The sequence below is a fragment of the Stegodyphus dumicola genome, chromosome 6, assembly GCF_044657685.1.
Source record: "Stegodyphus dumicola isolate Sdum_Otavi_A_Nest chromosome 6, ASM4465768v1".
In the NCBI taxonomy this organism is placed as follows: domain Eukaryota; kingdom Metazoa; phylum Arthropoda; class Arachnida; order Araneae; family Eresidae; genus Stegodyphus; species Stegodyphus dumicola.
Genome location: NC_140773.1, coordinates 113,662,367 through 113,689,329, shown reverse-complemented (window position 1 = coordinate 113,689,329; position 26,963 = coordinate 113,662,367). Strand labels below are relative to the sequence as shown.

Here is a 26,963-nt window from a genome sequence, read left to right as displayed (position 1 = left end):
TATGTTAATGAGCTGATCGATGAGCTGCAGAGAAACAAAGATACAGCTGCCTCTCGGTGACCTAGATTGGCAGTGAGCCCAGTCTGGGAACGCCTCGGTTCGCCATTAAATTTTAGGCAAGATTTCAAGGTAAAAATTTAAAACTAATATAGAATAAGGAGATTAGCATACAGCCAAAAAAATAACACAGAAATTTCCTTTCAAACAATTCCTTTCATACCCTAAAAAAAATTGGGAAGATTTCTTCGAAAAATGAGGGTCTTAAAAAATTAAACATGGCTAAAATATATGTATTGGTTTGTGTTGAGCTGCCATCTACTATAAATAAAGAAGGTTCACAGTAACCTATAGTAAACTTCAAATCCTTTTTCATTCAATTTTTCTGTGCGAACAGAAGGAAATTTTTAGGTGTGCCCAGACCAGGCACGCCATACCGCAAAGGGTTAATATTTCTAACAGGAAAGTAGGTCTTTTCAAGAGAGAAGATGTTCAGGAGTGAAATGATCAGTATTGCATTTCCTACAGATGGAGCTAGATTTTATTGCCCTGGTCCAATTTAAGGCATTTTAGGTATTGTCACCTAGGAGCCTTGTCAAAGTAGTGTGCTGAGCATGATGATTACCTCAAAAACAAAAGCACCTCCCAGCTCCCTGCCAAAGTAACAATCATGACCATAACAATATGCAGAGGATAATTATTTAATTTTCGATTAGTGATATAAATTGTATTTTATGGTGGGTGGCGAAAACTTCCACTTCAGAAAGGGTGGAATTGATATTATTTTAAATCACTCCAATATCTGGACCAGAATGAAAATAACAAGAGACTCCTCATAGAGCCCTGAGGCAGAAGCTGGTTTATTCTGTAGGGTTTTTTTTTAAATAGTTTGCAACTCTGCAATATTGCAATGTTTTCTTTACCTATTTTCCCCTATATAGTTATTATAAGCAATTTTTCAATGAAAAATTTTAGAACCAAACCAATTCCTTCCCTCTCCCCCCCCCAAAAAAAGATTTCTGGTTAAAGTTTTTATTTTTTGTCCAATGCATTTTTGGAATGCCATGTTTCTTGGTGTATTTTTGAACTTTTTTACTTAATTTATTATCCAAGAAATAACAGGAGAAAATTACGCGAATAATTTAATTTCCAAACAAAATGTAGTCATGGATAAACTACAGTTAACTACCATAATATATTTTTTTAATCTATATTCCAATAAGAATGCATAGCAACATAACATTATAATATCTAATAAAATATCTTCACTTCCCTGTAACTTTAATTTTGCTTGTTCTTATTCTTGTTTCTGCTATTCATTAGGCCTCAAATAGATGAATTAAAAAAAAAAAAAAAAGGTGAATGTGCAGCTAACTCAGCAGAATCATAGACTGAATGTTCAGTTTATGTTTGCTTCACTATCACTGGTAGGTTCATGTATTAGTTGGCATAAAGTTCAACAGTTAGAACACAAAGGTTCAGCATGACCTTCACAATAGTTTGCAATGGCTTGTCTTTGTTAGAAAGGCAAAAACAAATCAGTACGTAGACGAACCCGTTTTAAAATTTGTGGAAGCTCATGGCTAATTTGTGGAAAACAGGCTGAGGAAGAGGAAATTTATTCAAATATTTTTTAAATTTTCAGAATCTAATGCTATAAAGTTAAGATGTAGTATGAAAATAAATACTACATCTTAGCTTTCTATGAACTACAAAGTTGGCATCTTTGTAGTTCATAGAAAATGTTATAATACAAAAACATTCCAATAATCACTGACTGACTTAAAGATTCATTAAATCAGTAATTGCTAGAATGCAAACAAATCATAAATTGCACTATTCTTAAATTTGAGAAAAAATAAAAGGTGTTTCTCTTTTGGGAGGATGCATAACTGTACATTCATTAAATTACTTTTGATCAGAGACATATAAAATTCTCCTTCCTATAATTAGAGACTTGTCAGAATGAAATACATCAAATACAATGAAAAACATACATAGTTTAAAATTTTAAAAGCTTTTGAAAATTTTGTTACATAGATTAGTAGAACACTCATCATATTCTTGACAAGAGTTTTAATTTTTAAAAAAAAAAAAAAAAAAAAGGTCAGCTTTCAATAAAATCAAAATTTAAAACCACTGGACATCGATTTTCTATAATATTTTATGTTGTCATAATACACAGTCTTTGCTTTTCTAATAAAGATGGATGTGCATAAAGCTAAACTCTCATGCGTGATCATAATGCATTAGCACTATTTCTGTTAAAAATATTTACTTGAAATTGCGAATACTAGTTAAATCCCATTGCTATTAATGTTTACTGTCCTCCATTAAAATACTTACATCTAAAACATTTAAAAATTAAATTTTCAGATGACTTCCTTACTTGTGTTATTACTGTTATTTTCTCCACCACGATTATTAAACTGCCCAGCTTCAGATGAATTAGATGATTTTTGAAGATAGACAATCTGTGCTCTTCTTGTTTTGGCCTTGGAAGTCTAATAATAGTGAAAAAAAATGCTTAGAATACTAATGAAATCAAAAATATTTTTAAACACAAATGAAAATTTGTTTAATATAATACAAACATTTAAGTCTTATTATTTTAAACTTAAATGTTTCGAATGTGGGGGCAATAGTTTAGGCATAAAAAAAAAAAATTTTTTTTTTTTTTAATTTATAAAAAGAAAAAAAAAAAAGAAAGAGAGAGAGAGGAGAAAAAATTCTGAAATCAAAGAACTTTTACACTATTAAGGATAGCAGGTTCCATGGGTTAAATGCATGATTATAATAAATTTATAAAAGGAAACATATGCATTTTTTGAAAGTGTACATCCATGCAAGAAATAATAATTACAAACTCTTTTAACTGTAAAATGTCAGCAATAGTAAAGATTAACAGTAAAATCGCAACAAACATTTTATTCTTGTTTTTAATAAAGATATAGAGGAGTTACTAGAAGATAGTAAAAATGAACTCAACAAGAAAGAACTGGAACAATTTCAGAAGCAGCAACAGAAGTTGATTGTACAGGAAATGTTTTCAGATGAAGAGGAAGGAAAAATAAATTAACCTAATTTTTTTATCTGCAAAATTTATAAAAAATGGGGGAAGATGCAAAATTTTTTTACAGAGATATTATGGTGGTAAAGCAACAGCAAACTGCAACACAAGCATTTTTGATGGCAATGCCATGTCTCACATCAGAGACATTTTACACTATAAACAACAAATCACATTTGAAAAATTTTGAATAAAACGGAGATCCACTGTGCTTCAATCAGGTTAAAGTGGCATTAAGAGACAATTAAAAAATACCCCAGATAGATAGTTACCTGATATTTTGATGGATTGGGAATTTCTTATCCAGACACTAACATCTCTCATTTCTCCTTATAATTTTCCACTTATGCTAGCTACTCTCCTTCATACAGGTACAACACAAACTAAATCATCACCTGTTTATTTAATATTGTGTGTCTGTGTGTGTCTTAGATTTAATGATTTCAATTTTTTTTTAAATATATATATATATATATATATATATGATGTGCGCACAAAGAACTATCAAAACTCCAGTAGTCATGTGTGATGAAGGAACAGTTAATCTGTTTCACATTAATTCCCATGGGGAAAATAGTTTGGGTTCATGAGCATTATGGTTGATATGACTTGAGTGAATGGTAATAACCCCTTAATTGCCGTGGGCGTATATATATATGCCTTGCTCTGTAAATGCAGTAACTGCCTTGGACAAATATATACGCCCTTCCGAAATGCTATCATTTGCTTTGCACTGCTACCAATAAAATTATTCGTAAAGCTTTGGAATGTAACACCACAATGACAGAGTATGCAAAGATGGATACTATTTCAGAGAAAAGGAGAAGGAACTGGAGGGGGGGATGTTTCTGAAACAGTGAAAGTGATGAATAAGCTGTTATTGGTCATGTTTCTGTTTGAGGAAAACACATTTTTTTAATTCTTTACTTTCCTTTTTGTTTACTGTTTGCAATAAGTGTTTTTTTACAAATATGTCTGACAGTGATGTTTAATGACTGCGCAGTTATTGCTCGTGTTTTTATTTGAGTAAAACACACTTTTTTATTCTGTGTTTTCCGTTTTCGTTTACTATTTGAAGTAGGTGCTTTTTTAACGAATATGTATGACAGTGAAACAGATGATTACTTTCCGTCATCTTCAGAATCGGACACCTCAGAATGTTACATCAGATGAAGAGGATTGCGACTAATCTCCGAAAGATGCTCAATGTTGGGTACAACTTGATACGAAAAACTTGCCTATGATGCCTCCACACTTTCCCTTTAGGCATACTGATTTTTCAAGGTATAATACTAAAACTATTACACTTTACTAGTCTAAAAATAAATTGATTGAAACTCCATTTTTGGGGATATTTTTTATTATACATATTTTTTATTATGCAAACATTTTTATTATATTTACATCTTTTTTTATTATACTTTTACTCTAAACATTAAATTTTGTATTTTCATTTTTTTTTTTTTTTTTAATTCTTTATTCTTTATTTTCTGAAAGTAAACAGTTTTAGACAGCAAAACTTGCACTTATTTTCTCCCTAATTCATGGCATAACTATGCGTACCAGTGTAAAAAACGGAGACACTGGTGAGTGAATCTTGCACGTTTTTCAAGGCAGTTAAGGGATTAATGAACCGAGATTTCATATGTGTGTGCATATGCATGTATGTAGGCAGCCATGTAGTATATGCTAAATTCAATACCTGAAAGATGCAATTGGAAGTACATTCAGTCTAGCCAGTTAATAGAAAAAAAAAAATAATAATAATAATAATTGTTGTTCAAAAACAGGTAAAATAAAAGAGAATTTTTATAGGCGAGGTGTGGTCTCAAACTCAGATTGCATAATGGTAGAATGCATGATCTGAAAACTCAGCAAGATATTGATTTTCTTAGATAAACTACTACTAATGAAACTGATTATAAAACTCTTGTTAGATTCCTTTCAGAGAATCAAATAGAATTTAAATCTCATACTCTCAAAGCAGAACGTCCCTTAAAAAATGTTGTTCGAGGCCTACCCTCGGTAATGCCCATCAACATTGTTCAGACTACGATTGAAGTTGCTGGGTTTAAAATCCACAAAATAACTCAAACGATGGAAGACTAAAGTTCCAATGCCTCACTTTTATGTCCAGATTTACAACAGCCTGAAAGCTGACAAAGTCTTCAATATCACGGAACTTCTCGGCACTGACGTCAAATCGAAAGATTCAAAGGAAGGAAAGGCCCTTCACAGTGCTGGCGCTGTTAGGGTTTTTTCCACAGCTCTCAAGTTTGTACTTTACCCCAATGCTGTATATGATGTGCTGGTCTGCACCAAGCCAAAGACTGCACCCAGCCCTTCGACAAGCCGATGAAGTGCGCAAACTGCCTAGGTTCTCATGCCGCGAACTGGTGTTCGTGTCCATGCCTTCCTGGAGCCAAGAAAAACTTAAATAAACCCCCGACTCAATCCACCCAGTCCGTTTGTCCTTCCCCCAGCAATAGCAACAATCTCAAATCAAACCCACGTCTGGCTGCAAAGTTTAATAATGACAGTAAAGTTCATCCCGGAGTCTCATACTCCAATATCTTAACGGGCACTCAACAGGTTGCTTCCCCCCCCCTTATTCCAAATTATTCGGTCCCCCAAGGAGCTTATCAGACTCAAAATTGCACCGAAATCCTTTTGGCAATAATCCAAATCTCTAATCAGCCTAGCATTGACCACAGCAAATTACTCTTAGCATTCAAAAGTGCCTTGCCTAAGCTATGAGTGGCTCCCTCTGGTGCTGATGCTGCATACTATATTTTTGAGAGCTATGTTACTCTACAATTTTCTGATTTCGCCCTCACATTAAAATTCAATACTTTGAAAGGTTTGAAGTACTTAAAATTATGTACCTGGAATGCCAATGGCATTATGTGTAAATATCACGAATTTCGTGATTACGTCGAAGAGAAGGGCTCTGACATATCTTTGTCCAAGAGACCAGACTTCAAGCCAGGAAGAGTTCCCAAGCTTGCAAATTACTTATAAAAATGACAGACAAGCATCGGATTCTCGTGCTGTTTAACATGGTGGTACATTTTTATTAAAAATCATATTCCCCATCGCAGTATTGACACACCGAGTCTGAGCAAACTCAAGATGATGATTATCGAAATTTGTATTCAAAATTCACCCTCCTTAGTTTTAATCTCTGCCTATCTTCCACCTTTATTCAAAACAAGAGAAAAATTTCTGGTGGAGGATTTTAACAAACTGCTCAATTTATCAACCAATATCATTATCGCTGGTGATTTAAATTGTCACCACCAGGCTTGCCGCTGTAAAATTTCCAACACCGCTGGTTGTGGCCTCCTAAAATGGGCTCAGTGCGTCCAATTTAAAATTATACTGCTGGATTCATCCACACAATACGATGTACGGGGAGCTCCTTCTTATATTGATTTGGCTCTTTTTCGAAATATTCCTTTTGACTATCACGTTACTGTGGAAAGTTGTCTATCTTCAGATCACAACCCCATACTCATCGACCTTAATTGTAATTCTTTTAATCAAAATTCTCCTGCACTTGTCTCTACAAATTGGGACAAGTTTCGATATAAACTTAACAGTAAAAGTTTTCCCTCCCTTGAAATTAAATCCAGTGACAATATTGACAAAGCTGTTGATCAGTTAACTTCTATCCTAACAGATACTTTTAAAGAAGTATCAAAAATAAAATTCCAGCTGAAATCAAACTCAAAATTCGAGAAAAGAATAAAGTACAAAGGCTTTGGCAAAGAATTAGTCCTGACTTAAAATTACAACTTTGTGCTCTCCAAAATGAGATCAAGGCTTCATGTGACCAGTTCAATCAATCATGATACTCTAATCACATTCGGTCCCTAACGACCACAGATAACAGTTTTTGGCATGCATCTGCCAGACTTCGCAAACACAAATCTCGTATTCCGTCCTTAGCTAAGGACGCGGTGGTGGCTCATACAGACACAAAGAAAGCTGAATTAATTGCTGACAATCTCCAAACAATTCACACCACATAATGCAGAGATTTTTGCTAAGACCGCAAATTCCTTCCAACTAGATTTTGAAAGATTTCTAAACTCTTCATGTCAGAGAGACATATAATATACAATCATGCACGAAGTTAGAGAATATATTGCTAAATTAAATCCTAAGAAAGCGCCTGGATTGGACTCTATTTCTAACCGCATGATTAAATACCTACTCACCAGCTATCTATTTTTCTTAGTAATGCTCATAAATTATATGTTACTGCATTGCTATTTCCTCAAAGCTGGAAGAGAGCACTTATTGTGCCTATTCTGAAACCTGGCCAGTGCCATTCAAATCCTCAAAATTATAGACCTATCAGCCTCCTATCTTCGTTATCAAAGATTTATGAATTTGTGCTAATTAAATGCCTGAGTGATTTTCTCTGGAGCCAAAAAGTCCTTATTGATGAGCAATTTGGTTTCCGAACAAAACACTGCACAACGCACCAGTTTCCGAGGACAGTGGAGTTCATTCATGCAGGCTTTTGTAGCAAAATGCTTATTGGCGTCCTCTTTCTTGACATAGCCAAAACATATGATAGGACTTGGCATACGGGTATCATTATCAATCTCATGTGACTTGGTATTCCGGCTCAACTTATTCACATAATTAACTCGTATCTCACTAATTTTTCTTTCTCAGTACGAGTTAATTCTATCATTTCGGCTCCCCGTCCAATCCTAAGTGGCTCAAGGTAGTCTACTTGGACTGACTATATTCAACATCTTTATCAACGACATTCCAAAATCACTCAGTGTTACTCTAGCACTCTATGCAGATGACAAGGCCATCCTAACAAAACACAAACATTTGAATGTTCTGGTTCACAATACAATATTTAGAGTTATCTCCATATCCTTGAGTACTGGCTCATTACTTGGAAAATCAAAATTAACTTCACTAAATGTGCTGCCATGATATTCACACGCTCCCAAATCCCGTACCCTACCATTAATATAAAGTTCTTCGATGACTATGTCCCCTGGTCAAATTCATGTAAGTATCTAGTATATACTTGATTCCAAATTAATCTGGCGTCTTCATATTGATTATACACTCAATAAGTGAAGACCGTCAGAACCCAACTTTACTCCCTTCTAGGCCGAAAGAGCAATCTGTCAATCAAAAACAAAGCTCTTCTCTATACTTCCATCATTCGACCAATATTTTTGTATGCTTGCACCATCCGGGGTACAGCTGCAAAAACACAAATAAAAACATTTCATGGCTTCCAAAGTAGGACCCTGTGTTTAGTCCTTAATGCAGCCTATTATGTCCATACTGATGTGATTCATTCGGATCTTAACATTAAACCCATGGACGTTGCTATTAAAAAACTTAGTCAAAATTTATTCCTCAAAATTGAACAGACTGATAACCGTGCACTTCAACAGTTACTGGCCTACGATCCTGCTATTTCTAGCTTGTAAAAAAGACCTCGCTCCTTCATGGGACGTAAATACGGCATCTATCCTCCAGCTAAAAGGCATAGACACGCCCCTCTGTTCTTAGTTCCAGCTCCCGGCCCATGAAGGACGTACTGCCATGTAATTGCTCTACCATTCTCCTACTCCAGTATTACTGAGAAGTGGCCACCTCTGCATTCTTATCAATCTGTTCACTATTTAACCACATCGTGCCCGCTGCCATGGATATTTCATCGCGAAAATTCAATCTTTACTTCGCTATGATTAGTGCCATATGCCAATAAGCCTATTAATCTATAAAATCTTTCCTTTCTGCTTTTTGCTTTAGTGTCGTATTCATGTGTAATAATTTTTTTTAAAAAAAATACCAAAAAAATACATAAAATTAAAAAGTACAAAAAGTTTAAAATCATAAAACTTCCAAAAAAATCAAAACTTGATTTTTCCTATCCCTAAACTTTCTCGAGCTAATGTAGCTCCCTCTAGTGTGCAACATGATAACCAATTATGTAATTTTCCTATTTCTGCTCACTACTTAGATATTTTTCTGATGTGGAGGTACATGGTTTTGAACCATAGGCACTCCGTAACTTATAATCATTGGCATTGGCATACAGGGCCAAGCAAAAGAGGTAAGAATAATACTGCTGCAAATATGAAACTCTTAGCTGTAGATGAGGCAATATTTTCTGCTGAAACAAATTCTGGTGATAGGTTTATTAATGGTGGAACCTAAAAGCAGGCCATCAATAACAGTCATTACTTTATAAAATGAAAAATTTGAGCTTCCACATGGCATCAATGTAGCAAATGGAAAGTCATTACCAGCAGTTTATAAGGCATTTCGAAGATAATGACCATTAAAAATGGGATGAATCAAATCAAAAATCCTGAAAATGTCTGGTATGTACCAGAAATAAGTAAAAATCTATTTTCCATGTTAGAAACTTTCTCCAAGTGTGCTCTATACGGACTCAAATGGGATCCTTTGTCACACCAACCATATAGCCCTGACATCGCTCCTTCGGATTTCTGCATTTTTTCGCACCTGCAGCTGTCTTTCTGGTGCTATTTTCCATTCTGTACAGGACGTCTGAAGTGAGTTTGATCTGTTTTTGAACTTGCAGCCATCAAATTTATGTGCTAAAAGATTTGAAAAGCTACCAAAACATTGGGAAAAAAATCATAGATTTAGGTGACGATTATTACCCGCACTAAAGGTACTGCTTTCATGTTCCCACCCCCAACTTTAATTAATGTTTTTTGGTGGAAAACTTTCATTACAACCAGATATTTTTAAAATACATTTAAAGAGCTTACCAGAATGCCAGCACTATGAAAGCTTGCTATTTGTAACAACACATGGTAAGTAATATAAAAAGATGATGTTTTGCATAATGAATAACATTTGTAAAGTTGCATGAATAAGTGCTTTTATTAGCACAAGGAACAGCCTAATAATTTTGGAGAACTCTACTAAAATATTACTTAGGTCAAAACATTCTCTTTTTCCTTTACTACAAAATTTTAAATACTAAAGACAGAAAGTACTAAAATAAGTAATATTTCATGTTAACAAGCATTCACTGAATACTTGACTCCCATTGTTTCATTTCATACAAAATTGTTGTAATGAACTAAAAATTCATAAAAATTCAAAATATTTATCAGATGTATTCACAAGACACTTTTTTAGTACATGAAAAATAATGCATTTAACTTTCATCTTTTATAAGCTTTAAAATGTCTAAAACAAAATTTTCAAAAATGGTATTTTTGGCTATAGAAAATAAAAAACTTTTTCATGTAACACTTCCTTACATTTACAGAATGAATTTGAAGGAGCATATATTTTGTTTTAATACTTCGACAGCTAAATCTCATCATTATAAGAAAAACTTGTCTTCCCAATCTATTGAGCTCTGATTCATCCATCAAGCTATTAAGCTTGCCTAAGCTTCAATTTTAACTTCCAGTCAGTGTTAATATACTGCACTGTATCAGATTGTTATGTACATCTGCTTTATGGTTTTCTTGAAAAATCTTTCGATTTACGCAGTTATTACAAGGATATGATCTACATATTTAACATGGAAATAGCATCACATTTAATTCACTCACTCCCTGCTACAATGTAAAAATTTACATTTTATCTGAGAAACATTAAAAAAAATTCCAGAAATCAACTTGTTACAAGATTATTAAATGTAGCTTTAAACACTTGAGCTAAATTATCAAGTGTGATAAATGTAACTAAATGTTAGAAATTCTAACAATGTAATAAATGATTGTCTTAAGATTTGAAAACATAAATTTTTATAACTGATATGTTAAACTATGTTTTATGGTAGCTTTACATCATATTTCATCATTAATAAGTGTTTTTTCAGATTTAAAAAAAAAATTGCTGCTATTTATTTAAATATGAAAAACATATGTATCTTAGAATTAACATAATCTTCTTTTTAAATTAATAATTCATTAAAATCATATTTTATACTAAGACTTTCAGTAAATTTACACTAGGAGGATAAAAAAATTACAAAAATCTTAAAACTGCTTATTTTGATGAAAATGAAGGAACTACTCTGATATGCGCCCTCAAGTCGCCAAATTTCTTCACGCTGCCATATTACTATCTAAATTTTTTGTCTACATTTCGAACTTTTAGTCTAAAATGTCTCCAAAAACGCGGTTTTCGCACATGCAAAAACTACATTTTGAACACACAATTTAGCTAAAAATCCGAAACAAAAACAAAAAATTTAGATAACAGAAATGTAAAGTTTCTAACCAAAAATATTTGACAAGAATCCTTTTACATGTTTTAACTTAAAAAAACATCTACGAATGGCACAATGTAGGCAACAAACGAATCTACAAACTACACACACCTCGCTTTAATAAATTAACATAACAACAATATATTTCAAAGAATACCATGTACACAGCATCCTGTTTAAACTTTAAAAAAAATCTACGAATTGCACAATTTAGGCAAGGAAAGAATCTACGATCTATACACTCCTTGCCTTAATAAAATAACATAACAACAATAAATTTCAAATAATACCATGTACACAGCGTTCTGTTTCAACTTTAAAAAACATCTACGAATTGCACAGTCTAGACACTAAACAACAAAATAAACTAAAATAAATTTCAAACAATTCAAAAAAACAACAACAACGACAGAAATTCATACTAAGAACCAATGAACATAACATTCTACAAAATAAAAACAAGGATAAAATGCACTTACCATGAATTAATGCGTTTTCGAATAGCAGAAATATCAATTTCATACCGCCACGTAATCACTATCATATTTACATGACAGCCAGACACACTATCCAGAAAATTTATACTATGGTTCACAAATAAATAAAATCACAAATCCCTACTTCTATCATGCATTGCCATTAAAAATAATCTCCCAGACCCTCTTTCCACACTTCTAAATACCCACTACCCCTCAACAGGATAGCCACAATGATATTTCCTTTTGCCGAACTTCAATTCAACAACTACCATTTTATCTTTCCCTCCCATCTTCTCAGACACAGAGGCAAATCAATGAGCTCCAGCGAAAGATTTTTCAACGTCAACAGGGTTGCCATAGAACATGCAATCAACAGGGTTGCCATAGAACATGCAATCGTGCAAACCAGCGCGGAACACATATCGCCACATTTGGTGAAATTAGGGCGTATATTAGAGTTGTACCAAAATGAATTATAATTCTTTATTTTTGTTCCTAGAGCTGAAACCCCGAATGATATGAAAAACCTAAGAAGTTTTTATGAATTTCAAACAAACAAATCGGACTTAATTTCAATTAATAATGCATAGTTTAAATTACTAAACTAGTTATTAGATGCCTTTGATGTAAGATGAGTTAAATTGCAATTTAGAATAGCATATTAAATTCTTTTCTAATGATATTTGATTTTGTAATTTTCTCAAAATTTTAGGGCTGGTGAAAGCCAGATAAAGACAAAATAACTTTCTCAGATCTGAATGATACATTACATTAAAAACCATAAGGCGAAGGATTGAATTTTCACAGCTTTATTGACACAAGGTCTGTAAAAAAAAATGGTCATCAAAATTTTCTTTAGAGCACTTCCCATTCCTTTGACACTTAGTGATCAGTAGTTTTTATCAAAAACTTTGAAAGAGGTACTAATCTAAATTCAGATAAATACAAAATCTTTATGGAGATTTACAGGGAAAGATGACACCTCTTTTTCAAAAAAGGAAGTCTCCGCTTTTATTGGAAGGGTTGGCAGCTCTGATTTAACAGCTATTATTAAAGTATGTTTTGTTAAAAAAAATTAATAATGAATAATTGAGTTTTGATTAAAGAAAATATTGTCAATTTAGCACTGACATCCATTCAGGAAGAAGCCTGTATAGCTGAGACTGGTTGAATATCATTTTGGATTAACAGTGAAGTTTCAAGTGACATCATTAACTGTTCCACACATTTTAATTTTGTGAAGTTTCATAATCCTTGTAGCATTGAAGCTGTTGGAAAAAAAAAATTAGATGCATATGGAAACGGCACAGCTTGCATCAAGACAAGTATCAGTAATAGAATCTAAAGAATCTACTTAAAAGATGTTTGGTATGTACCTGAGATAAACAGAAATTTATTTTCTTTACTTGCTGCTCAATGTAAAAACCAGAATTGTAAATTTATTTCAACAGCTATAGATAAGTAGTATACTGTTACATAAGTTATGGAATAGATTTTGAAAGGAAGATAATACATTCTAATGCAAAAACCAGAGTTTCCAGGAGGTTTTTCATACTGTAAAGAGATGCCATTTCAAAAGAACTTCAAATTGATTTCAATTCACTCTGTAATGCATGATTCAGGTTACTGAACTTCGTAGAATATAATTCTTATGAAAAATATATTAATATTAAATTATACATTCTAAATTTTATCTTTTAACTGAGAAAACCTTAAGGAAGGAAGAAAAAATTTTATTTCTTAAAATACTTTTAAATATGATGAAAGTAAAATAAATAATAAATTACATTGTGCACAAAAAAAAAAAAAAAAAAAAAAAAAAAAAAAAAAAAAAAAAAAAAAAAAAGGACAGTTCTATATCTCCCGTTCTACTGGGCCGATTGACAAAATTCAAATTGCGTTTCTCATGTTTTGAAAGCGTGACTTAGGATATATTAGATTTATATATAGCATTGTTCTAACATAGGTATTTTGACACAAAATCGTACTTTTTCTGAAATACCATACCAATTTTTTTCCATATTTCGATTCTACTACTCAAATTATGTCTAGATATTAAATTTTGTAAAATATGGTGCGAAATTTACGGAGAAATTCAAAAATTTATCTTGGCACAATTTTTTCAGTTTGCGCCAAGAATAATTCACTTAATGAACCTTTTAATATGTAGCAATTTTCCTTTCCCTTCCATTATGGTGGAGCGGAAAAAAAGGGCTCCTCATTCCTACCTTTTTACATTGTACATGAGCATAAAAAACGTCACTATGGTTTCTACTTCCACATAATTTTAGCAAAGTGTCTAAATCACATTTGATGTTTTATCGCTTTCAACAAATATGCCAAATTTTAAAAACATGCCAATATATAAATTCACATATATCTTTGGAAATTTTGAATAAAAAACTGTAATTTTTTGCAGGTATGCTTAGAAATATGTCTATTTTAAGATGATGGTAAAAATTTTATAGATTATAATTTAAAAATCTTTTTGAAAAATTTATAAAAATTATTTAAAAATACAAATTTTAAAAATAAATCATAAAATATGTGTGAATTTTATTTGGAATGAACCTAAAATTTTGAAATGTGAAAGGAAGAATCAAATAAGTTTAATAAAAAAAGGGAGATTAATAAATATACCAAACTCAGTTAAGAGGAGCTAAAATTTTGAGAGCTATTTTTTTAAAAACTACTCGTACGATTTTTACAAAACTTGGTAGTTTGGCATAATTTGAGTCTTAGAATCGAAACGTTGAAAAAAATTGGTACGTTATTTCAGAAAAAGTCCGATTTTTGTGTCAAAATACCTGTATTAGAACAAAGCTATATATAAATCTAATACATATCTTAAGTTGCATTTTCAAGACATGAAAAACGCAAGTTGAATTTCGTCCCATACACTGATACAAAACAAAATTAAATACAAATATTAACTGATTAAACATTGGTTGAAACTTCATAAAATGTTCTACACATTAATATTAATAAATTTATTTAATTACTTGACTTATTTAATTTTACTATTCTAATCAAATAAATTTAATAAGAAAAATTATGCTGAGAATCACTAGGGGTTTGAAAATGACAACTTAAGTTTCATTAATTAAGTAAATTTTATTTATTACTGGAAATCTTTTCCTCCATAAAGACTAAAATTTAAAAATGAGATTTTCTGATCTACCAAGAGATTGGAAGATGGGAAAAAAAAACAGAAGTCTCTCTGTAAAAGTATAACATGACAAATATCCATGAAAATATAGTTAATTATAATAAAAGGAAATACAGAAAAAATTCTTCATAATCTGAGTTTTGAAACATCAGAAAAGATTAATATATTAAATAAATGTGAAAAATTTGAAATGAAAAATAATACCCATTTAATGACTTTATTTTCTTTCACTATGTTTAGATCACTTGAATATAAAGCAGGAATGTCTATGGAAGAAATACATTTGATATAGTCATGAAATATCATAATATAAATAATTTTAGACTTTATATAATGAACAGAAAATTAGAGATTGGGAGTGGGAAATTTAATGCATACAAAATAAAAGGAGGTTCGTACATATTAACCTGTCAACTGTTAGACAATCAAGCAATACAATTTAATGCCAGTTACGTGTAAGCATGACATCACAACGCACTCACATTTGTGCTTTCATTTGATGTACTGCCACCTTTTGTTTTTATGAACAAGAATAAAAATTAATTGTCATTGCTGTATATTTTTCCTTACGTTAAAAAAAAAAAAAAAAAAAAAAAAAAAAAAAAAAAAATTATTTTGATGGCTGTGGAATAATGTTTGTGACCAAGCTATAGTTCATTTACAGCTGTTCGAAAGAATTAAGATCTCTTGAAAGGGGAGAAAAGAGCTGGGTGCAGCTGACAAAACTGCAATACATTGGCACAATCACCTGCAAAAAGTTTGTACTCATACCAAACTACCAGTGTTCAGCAACTTTACCATTCGGCTGCTGTTATGTTTATCCCAATGACTGTCATTCTTTTTTAATTCACAAGAGAAATCACAGACCTCAGTTCTAAATCAATGAATCTTAGTATTTCCTTTTTAAAATTATATGAACAGTCATTGTAATCTCTGCCACTTTTTAAAATCACATCCATTTGAAATATATTTGAGATATGGTTGACTTTAATAGATAGCAAATCTGTGTTGCAAATTATGAAGGCAGCATTAGAGTTACCTAGTAAGATCATACCTAATGACTATTTTAATAATTAATAACTTAAAAGATACTTTTTAATTATTTGTTCCATCTCCAAAAAGCTGGAAAAATATATCGATGATACAATGCACTGCGCTGTCAAGAAGTATTCAGGTAGCAAACCACGATGTCACCATAAAGTACTTCTGTGACAATCCAGGTAAGCACATATCATCCAGATCACTTTCCATTTCTGCCAATATTTTCACAAGTGTGATTATTAATTATGATCTTTCCAATAGGAAATTCAGTATTTTAGCATGGTGACGCATACTTTTCTGTTATTAGGACTGGATTCAGAAATGTATGTGTGAATGGATGTACACTGCTCAAAAAAAAAAAAAAAAAAAAAAAAAAGGGGGACAGTCCTATATCTCCCAATCTACTGGGCCGATTGACAAAATTCAAATTGCGTTCTTCATGTCTCGAAAGCGCGACTTAGGATATATATTAGATTTATATATAGCACTATTCTAACATAGGTATTTTGACACAAAATAGGACTTTTTCTGAAATAACATACCAATATTTTTACATATTTCGATTCTACGACTCAACTTACGCCTAAATATGAAATTTTGTAAAATTTGGAGCGAAATTTACGGAGAAATTCACAAATTTATGTTGGCACTTTTTTGTCCGTTTGCGCCAAGAATACTTCACTTGGCGAACTTCTTAATATATGGCAACCTAGTTTCCTTTCCCGTGAGAGGAAAAAAAGTCACCATCCTTCCTTTTTTCCAAATAATATTCTTTATATTATATTTTTAATTATAACTTATTATAAGTAATTTTTTCCTTTTCGAATTTCTTTTTAATTGTTTAAGTTGCATGGTTTTTTTTCAAATAACTCTTTTAAAAATTTCTATTTACCTATTCGAACTGCGTAAATAAAGGTGCAGCGTTTATTTTTTTTTTCAAATAGTTTTCTTTATATATATTTTTTGTCATAGTTATTATTTTAGGTATTTTTTAAATTCTTATACTTTTATTTTAATTGTTTGTGTTGCATTGTCTCTTCAGATAATTGTTTTAAAATTTTCTATTTATTCCTTCGAACTGAGTATTTTAAATATATTTATTAATATAAATTTTCCAGAATTTGATTTTATTTATTTGAATTGCGTTTCTTTCGGAGGAATACTTTGTAACCCAGACTACGATGCGTTTGAAAACTGCATTTATTAAAAGAGAAAATACAGTAAAGCACAGTTAACACGCCTTTCAATGTTCTGTTCAGAAAAGATATACATAAATAGGAGAGATGTATAACCGACATTTTGACTTAGGATGACTTGCATACACTGCTTTAAACAGTTTTATCATTGTGCCCATTGCTTTACACAATTTTATCCTACATTTGTTTCTTAAATGTTATTCATATTTTAGTCAAATATTTTATTTTTGAAATCGTAAGAATCAAATATCATAAGATTAAAAAGTTTTAAATTAAAAAAAAAAAAAAAAATACAAATACTAAATTTTACCAAACATTTATTTTTTCTTCAGGCATTATACTTTATTCTTGCTCTTTTTCTTTAGGCATTCCGCAAGTATATTAAAAAGCATCCAACTTTTCGAAATATCTTGATATTTCTGACAATCATTTTAAATAAAGTTATCGCCTTCCATTTCATAAAGGCCCATAAACGGCCGAGTGGTAAAGTCTCTGAACACTGGTAGTTCACTCTGGGGTTCGAATCCCGGTAAACGGGCTGGTCGCATGGGCGTTTTCGTGGATTTTCTCATGTGTATCGTGTATGCCAACTGGTTTCCCTTAGAAAGTTCTTCACAAAGGCATCCTTCTTTTTAGGCAGATAGCCATGCTTTGATGTAACTTAATAATCCAATTCAATCCATTTCATCAATATTTGGTCAGAGCCTTTATCAGTCTTTAGAGGCTAAACATTTTGAAGGTATGAGATGAAAGGAAGGACTGGTTTCATCAAGAGGTTTTGGTTTATTTAATTAGGGCAAAGCACACTAGGGCTATCTGCCTAAGGGGAGGGATGCCTTCGTGGAGGATTTCTAAGAAAAACTGACTCGCATACACGTTACACATGGGGAAAACCACGAAAACGCCCATGCAGCCAGCCCGTTCGCGGGGTTCGAACATTGGACCGAACTACCAGCGTTCAGCGACTTTACCGCTCGGTCCCTGTTTCACCAGGAGGAAAAAAAAAAACCTCTTTAGGTTACATCCACATACATCACTGGATAAACTCCTGAATCTTCAAATAATTCGAATGAGAAAATCACGGGATTCTCCATTTATGATACGATATGACGTTCTATAACGTAATTTAAATTTATACAACCATATAGTCTAAAACCAGTCGCTCTTCACTTTAATCTGCAATGATATCGCTTTGGTCTTTTCCGTTAACCACAAGCTCAATTGATAGTATTTGCTGGTGTACACGTCCAAGTGTTTTTTCTTTGAACACCTAAATTCTTTGAAGTATCCTGAAAGTATATTCAAAAGCATCCAACTTTTTGAAACATCTTGGTATGTCTGACAGCCAAATTTCCATTCAAATTTTTGCTTACTTTTCTCCCTAATTTTTTTCTTTCCTTCTACAGTTATTTTCAGTGCACACACAAGAAAATTAAGATTTTTCGATAGCTAGACTTCCATAAATTTTGCATTCTTGTCAATTTTTTAAAATATCAATTACATGAATTACGTTTCAGCTGAAGACAGCTTTTCATTTTCTAGTCATTTTAACTATAAATAAAGTTTAAAGCGAAGTCCAAAGGATAAATATTTTAATTAAAAGATTTTTGCTAAATGACAAAGAAATAAAACAGTCCAGCAGGGTTTATTCTGTACCACTGAGTGACCCGATTCTTATATCGGCTGAAACAATCTAAATCATATTAAAGATCATGTTTTTTTTATACAATCTATAACGCGAGAAAAAAATTAAGAGAATTAATATAAAAGATTATATTTATATATATATTTTTAAAGCTGGGACATGAACCAAACTGTCAAACTTTTAAATTTACATGGTGGTTATAATTAAAATTCCAATTTGAAATGGTCATAAAAGGAAACGGACCAAATGTTATCAAACTTGGGAATCGTGTAACGGAGGTTATGGGAATTTATTTTCCTCGGGGGGGGAAAAAAAAAAAAAAAAAAAGAATTTAAAAAACTCACCACCAGGGCGAAAATGGCGCTGTATACAATATTGTTAAATGAAATAAGACATGAAAACATCTGTTTAAAATGTGTTTAATAGTTTCCGAAACGTGTTACAAAGCATGCTCAATGTAGCGTCCAGCATTTTCCGAAAGCAAGTTAAATCCTGTTACTGCATTCTCAACAGCAGCTCTTAGCATATCAGGAGGAATGTTACGGACATGTCAGTGTATCACATTTTTCATTTCTGCCAAATTGTTTAGATTATCACCATAAACAGTGCTTTTGAGATAACCTCATAGCCAAAAGTCACAGAGGTTGAGGTCTGGTGGGAAGAGGGGAAGTGTTGGCTTATAAGATGTTCATTCGTGAAATGTTGCCTAAGTAACTGTGTGACACACGTGAGGTTAGGCCCAGCTCTGCGTAAAAATCGTAGTATCTAAAATTCCACGTTACTGCAGTTCATGTATCACGAAACATTTTAACATTGACTCTAAGTGAGCTGCAATCACAGTGGTCCAGCTGTCGACTGCTCTTCAAAGAAAAATGGTTCAATTATAAAACTAGCTGTCATTCAACACTAAACGGTGTGGAATGACTGCTATGCAATCGAATGCAGTAGGAGAATGCAATGGAACATGAGGGACTTCTTTCGCCCAAATCGATTAAAAGCGTTTTGAATCAGTGTCTTCATGTTTTAGGGCCGAATTCAGGGTTCAAAAATTACAAATTAGAGATCTGTCAGAAAACAATTTCCAGATTGTACGCACTTGTGCGAGTGATTTGCGATCTCACATTTTAAACGCTAATTCGTGGTTTTCACGGACGAATTTCTCACTTACACGGATGGCGCACTCGACGTTTATCGAATTTAACGCCTTTAAATGATATATTGCTTAATTCAAAGTTTGTTAATGGTATACAACATATTAAACTCGTGTAACAAAAGGTTAAGTTAGATTCCGACCCATATTTCATTTAACAATATTGTATACAGCGCCATTTTGCCCTGGTGGTGATGTTTCGAACTTCCTTTTTTCGCGGAAAATAAATTCCCATGACCTCCTTTACACGATTACCAAATTTGTTAACACTTGATCTAGTAGTTTTTCTTTTATGACAGTTTCAATGTGGAACTTTAATTATAACTACTCTGTTTATTATTAAATTTTAATTTGAAGCTATGCGTTATATATATACCATGCGTAAATGTTTTGCTTTTATGGAAAAATAAAGAATCGAAGCAAATATACTTAGGGTAATGAACCAAAACTGAACAAATTTCCCCTCCCTCCGAAAATAAAATATTGAAACTTCGACCTTGAATTTATTGGGTTATCGAAATATTTAATTTGACTTAAGTCCTAGTTCTGACAACAATTCCGTCAAAAATTCTGAATTACTGAAGCTGAAGTAAAAGTTTTAGTATATATTCACTGTATGTTAATAAAGTAATCAGAGTGGAATAAAAATAGATTGTAAAATTTACGCTGATGCAAATTTTTGTCTGACTGCACAACATGTAATGGAAGAGAAGGCTTGTACAGATCTGTTTTTGACATGCCTCTAAAAGTAGATGTCATACTCCTTTTGTCTCTTCAATGTCAAAAAACTTTCCTTTGAGAGGCAACTTTAGTTTTTAGGAAAGAAAAAAAAATCACAAGAAGACAAATTTGAAGAACATGCAGACGATTGAGTACACATACTTATTTTCGGAACACAAGCGGTTCTCCGACTGGTTATTGAATAATGAAAAGATGCATTATCATGGAATACAAAACATTTGGAATACGTTGTCTGACTGAAAACGTAAGATTAAAAGTCATCTGCTTAATTCACAGCCATTTACAAGTCAACTACTCGGCAATTGCAGAATCATTTTGATCCTGAGCTTGTAAGACAAACCTAATATCATTGGATTTAAACACTTCTTTAATCTTGCGAGAACATACCTTCTTTAGCTCATATTCCAAGAATATTAAGTGAATACAATTATTGCAAAAGAATTTGAATATTCATTTGCACTACGTCTTGGTAGTTAACTAACGAATTAACAAAACTTAAATTCTGCTTTTTGCGTCTAAGAATACAACAATATTTTTTAAATATTTACAAATAAAATATTAAATTGGAGATTTACTTGGAGCCTCATCAGTTGCCTAGCATTTGAAGATTGTTAAATACTAATTGTTCGTTGCGACGTTTAACCCAGGCTGCATAGTTGGTTTTCATAGTTTTCTATGTTCTCCTTACAAAGATTCTCTATGAAAGCATCTTAATCAAATAGCTCCCATGTTGTTTCTATGTTCAAATAACCAACTAACTTAGTTTAAGGCGCGATTTCCAAGTGAAGTTACTAGCAAAACTCGAATACTCATTAAAAATCATGTAGCTTGCCAATCAGGAGTAACATGAAAGATATGGCGCGAATAATTGAATTGCTGTTATGGTACGCTGTTTCTAAACTTAGATGGTCATTCCTTAATTAAATAGCCCACCAGCGGCCGAGTGGTAAAGATGCTGAACACTGGTAGTTCGGTCTGAGGTTCGAATCCCGCTAACGGGCTGGCTGCATGGGCGTTTTCGTGGAATTCCCCATGTGTAATGTGTATACCAGCCAGTTTCCCTTAGAAAGTCCTCCACGAAAGCATCCCTCCCTTTAGGCAGATAGCCCTCGTGTGCTTTGCCATAATTAAATAATCCATCCAATCCAATTCAATCCTTAATTAACTATAATTGATTTGTAACTTCTACTAGAGTTGACGGTAAAAATTTGAAGTGTAAATAAGTAATATCGTGTGCAATCTTGATTAATATAAAATTAAAAATATTTGCTTTCAGACAGAAAGTTTTTTGAAATATTTGCAGTTACTTTATAAGAAGGATTTATTAATAACCGTAATAATTACTTATTATACTACTGATGATCAGGATTCAGTTCTTGACAATTACATTGTAAATTAGAATTTTAAGGATTGTCCACAGAACCTGCTGACTTATCCAGCCATTAAGTAGCTGCAGATCATTTCTGCATAACCATTGAACTTCCATTAATTCAGTCTCTAGAGGGTTGTATGTTTATATCATAATTTGACTTTTATAAAAATGATTATTCTAAGTCTTATATTTCTATAAAAATACACTGTGATTTAAAAATATGGATGATAGTATCAGCCGCTCTTTCAGCCACTTCATAAGCAACAGTTTGTTTAGAAATAAATTATGCAGTTAATGTCATAAAATATTTTCATAAAATTCAAATAAACATCAAACGAAAATTCTCAGTTTTAGACAATTCGAATTAAGCGAAGTTAAAGTAAAGTAGCAGACGATAAAACGCCGAAGGTAAAAATTTACTCTTACAAAAATTTACTCTTATTTTTTTTTAAAAATGGAAGAAAGAGAAATTAAAAAAATAGTTAAAAATTTGAATAATATCATCTATAATTTTAAAAAAATAACTTTTCATATAGTATTAATAAATATTTATTACGCATCTTTGAGAGAAACAATATCATATTATTAATTCTCCATAATATTTTACTTGAAATTTAAGGTTAAAAATAGCTGTGGCAATTCCCTGTAACAAAAATCCATAAACCACATTTGGCGTTATTATCGCTCAAAAAAAAAAAAAGATGCCAAATTTCAAAACGCGAAAATATGTAAATTCGTGTATATCTAAGAAAATTTTGAATAAAAAAGTCTAATTTTTTGCAGATATGCTTAAAAATACACCTACTTTAAGATGATGGTAAAAATTTTATAGGTTATAATTCAAAATTTTTTTCGAAAAATTTATAAAAATTATTTAAAAATAGAAATTTTAAAAATAAAACACAAAAAATGGGTAAATTTTATTTGGAATGAACCTAAGTTTCGAAATGTGAAAGGAAAAATCAAAAATGTTTAATAAAAAAAGAGATATTAATAAATATTTGCCAAATTCAATTAACATTGAGGAGCTAAAATTTTGAGAGCTAATATTTTAAAAACTACTCGTGCGATTTTTACAAAACTTGGTATTCTGGCATAATTTGAGTCGTAGAATCGAAATATGGGAAAAAATTGGTATGTTATTTCAGAAAAAGTCCGATTTTGTGTCAAAATACTTATGTTAGAATAGTGCTATATATAAATCTAATATATATCCTAAGTCACGCTTTCGAGACATGAAAAACGCAGTTTGAATTTTGTCAATCGGCCCAGTAGAACGGGAGATATAGCACTATCCTTTTTTTTTTTTTTTTTTTAGCAGTGTACATGTTCATGCATGCATGAGTTCATGTAAGCACGAATGTATGTGTGTATACATATACACATTGGTCCCGATATCAGAACTGTACCAAGCAATGAACTGCCTACTGTTGTTTTCAGCATCTGCAGCGAAATCTTGGTACCTCTTTTTATAAGCTTATATTTAGCTCAATCATGATGTTTGTCATCAGTTTTTAAATTACATTTAAACTTCTGTAAACACTGAATTTAAAAAAATATTATGAAGCACATTTTTTAAGTTCATGTTATATTTGTTGAAACAATTTTTTGCATATATCTTTAGTTAATGATCAAATTTAAAATCTCAGAAATTTACTATGTCCATTATCAGACAGAGCCAAGGGGGGGATTTTAATGAAATTTGATTTTATGAACCATGTCATATTTAAAAAAAAAAACTTTGAAATTTTCCTAGTTTCTAAAACAAACTCTTTGCCCTCTTTCAAAACAAGAATGATAAAATAATATTAATTGGGTAGCTCTTTATATTCTTTTAAATATATGTGCTACAATATGGAACAGACGGTAACAGTTCTTCAGTTTCAGGGTTATGATGCAATTACATCATATTACTTTTCTTGCTTCTATAGAGATTTCTTTAAAATTTTATTTATTTATGTATTTATTTATTAACCAATCCCCTTGCTGCAAAAAAAATCCTTGGAAAGAAATCAAGCTTACACTACAGAAGTTTTCAACTATTTTATACATATTATATATTGGCATTTTTTCAAAAAATAGATACTTTATTATTAGTAAGGAATTAGTAAGGAATTATAAGCCAAATAAAATAAGTTCATTTCATTTCATTTAATCTAAAATACAACAAGATTGATTAATGTTTAAAAGTTATTTGAAATGATATCTATCACATTATTTTTAACTTCAGTTTATACGTTTATATACATTTTTTTCCAGACGCTTATATACATTTTTTTCAGAGTTTAATTTTCTTAATTTTGTTGTGGTACAAAGTGGGATTTGTAAAATTCTGACACCCAAAAATGTATCTTACAAGAATATGAAATTTTTAAAGGTCAAAACAAACTCTTTACCCTCTTTTAAAATAAGAATGTTTTTAAAAAAAAATGATTAATTAGGAATTTCTTTTAATCTAGCCATATTTTTATAAGTTTTCATTTAATTCACTTGTGGTAGATTCACTATGGTCAAAACATTGCATCCATTTTAAAATTACTTCGAAAATGCTATCGAGCTCAAATTTTGAGCACACTCATTATGGTTGACAATGTGGTGAAACATTCAATATTTTCAAAATTTGATTCAATTCCCCCCTTTTGTACACATATTTATTTGATGAACAAACATGAACTGACACAATTTTATTGTTTGCACCGAATAACAGAATAATAATAATGCACAGAATTACAGAATTGTTGGAAGTAAGCGTTATCTGAAAAATGATTTCTCAATTGAATAAACTCATAATATGTTATTGAGACTTAAAAGATGAAAAGAAAGAAAGAAAAGGTTTTTTAAAATAACTTACTTAAAACTCACAAAATAACTAACAACTTAAAAGGAGAAAAATAATTTATCTCATCGTTTAAATGGAAACAATAGATTAAATAATTACCTTTACAAAACTAATCTATAATTTTATATTACGAATATTAAAAGTTTAAGCACCTACATAATAAAATCGAATAATCAAACTGCACCATCAAATGCATAAGCCATTAACGTAATAAATTTATGATAGATGCCACATGCTTTTATTGTTCATGGTTTAAATTGCAGATGAATTTTGTAAACAGAATCATTTAATTTCTTGTGACCATTAAAACTATATAAAAAAAAATTATTTTTCTCCTTTTAGTTCATCTGAATTTTAAATAAAACCTTATTTTATCTATCTATATATATTTATAAAGCTTTTTTATTATTATTATTTTTATTTTCTTCTAATTTTAGGATACTGGTGCTGAGGTTATGAGAGATGTTTAAAGATTACTTTTTTTTTTAGCAAAAGCAGATAGTTGAGTATATGAGAGCAAGAGCAAGGCTGGTGCAAGGCCTTCTGTTGCCATTCCTAATTTTTTTGTTCAGAGCCACTCTAAATTCTAAATATTTGCCACCCCTAAATTCTGCCACACCAGTTGCACAAGCTTTAAGCTAGAGTGCAAAAAAACAAGACACGTACATATCTTGTAGAGAAACAGAACAATGGGAAAAAAAAACAGGCGATAATGAATACACCACTGAAAATAGACATAAAAATGTCAAAAAAGATGTTTCTCTCCAAAGTGGCTGAGTTTGTGAAATGGCAATGCATTAAAAACTTTTTGTTGGAGGGGGGATAATCAGAAAATACCAACTTGAAAGAAGAAATTTAAATTGACACTAAACTTTAACTATTTATAAAATCATTAAATTTATTCACAATTTTTTTTACAAAAATGCTTTTGTAATTGCATGCTGATGAAATTTGAAATTTTTACATTTTTTGTCTGTTTTGCATTGCAGTAGATGCTTTGTTACTGTCTTTGTAGCAACAGCAGTAAGACATTAAAGATCACATTTGTTTACTGATAGTTTTAGCAAAGAATTATTAAACATCTTAAATATACTTCCTAATCAACATAAGCCAATTTATCATTTTCAATCCATGGCTCTTTTCTCTTGAAGCAAGTATATACATACAGTCAAAGGTCGTTAATCCGGACTCGTCGGGACTTCGGCGATTCCGGATTATAGATTATCAGTGTAAATCTGGTAAGATGGCATGCAGAAATTATAAAATTAAAAATATGAAACCATAATTTATGAAATAAAGAACAATTATGATCTAAAGGATATCAAAATTTACAAAAAAAAAAGTTTAATATTTATTTGTTTACTTTATTAAACATTTCTTTCAATGTAAGTTGTTTAAGTTGCTTTGTTTTATGTGATAATACTTTCTCTTTAATTGATTTAAATCATATCGGAGTACATCAAGATGAAATACTACATTTAGTAAGGAATTATAAGCCAAATAAAATAAAAACATCTGCCCTGAAGATAAGAATAGTGCTGACAGATCAACTTCCAATTCATTGTGCGCCGTGGCGTCCTCCCCCCCCCCCACCGCAGAGCAGCTTGATATTGATAAACAGATTTCGGAATGGTTAGATAAACAAAGGTGCTTTTATCCATTTTTTGCAGCAATTCCACTTTTTGTTTAATGGACTTCGAAACATACTTTCGCTTTGTAGATCCCTTTACATATTAGTAAATATATATCAGAAATTCTATTTGACATAATCGAAAGTTCAAGCTTACTTTTATAAAATTGCTCTAACAGTTTGCAAAAAATAATAAGCCGGATCCAATTCGAAGATTAAGGAACAACGCAATCTGCAACATTAACTGAATTAGATAATTTTAGCTTAGCTTATACCGTCCATTATACATTAAACGCGCATTCGTAAACATATTTTGCACATGCGCACACGCATATTCTCAGCCGTAAAGGTCTTATGCGCATGCGTCAACTTTGACG

At 31.4% G+C, this 26,963-nt stretch overlaps 1 protein-coding gene and 1 long non-coding RNA gene across 2 annotated transcripts in view; one reads left to right on the top strand and one right to left on the bottom strand.

Annotated features, from left to right (window-relative positions):
* LOC118194647 (uncharacterized) overlaps positions 1-26,963 on the bottom strand; it is a 56,890-nt gene that overhangs the window by 18,307 nt on the left and 11,620 nt on the right. Inside the window, exons 5-6 of the mRNA XM_085818836.1 lie at positions 15,177-15,238; positions 2,387-2,501 (exon numbers count right to left, since the gene is read on the bottom strand). Of these exons, the coding sequence (XP_085674962.1) occupies positions 2,387-2,501; positions 15,177-15,238 (177 nt within the window). The remainder of the gene's footprint in view (positions 1-2,386; positions 2,502-15,176; positions 15,239-26,963) is intronic.
* Positions 1-26,963, top strand: part of LOC146996822 (uncharacterized) — a 54,211-nt gene that overhangs the window by 17,341 nt on the left and 9,907 nt on the right. The gene's annotated exons all lie outside the window — the stretch shown is intronic.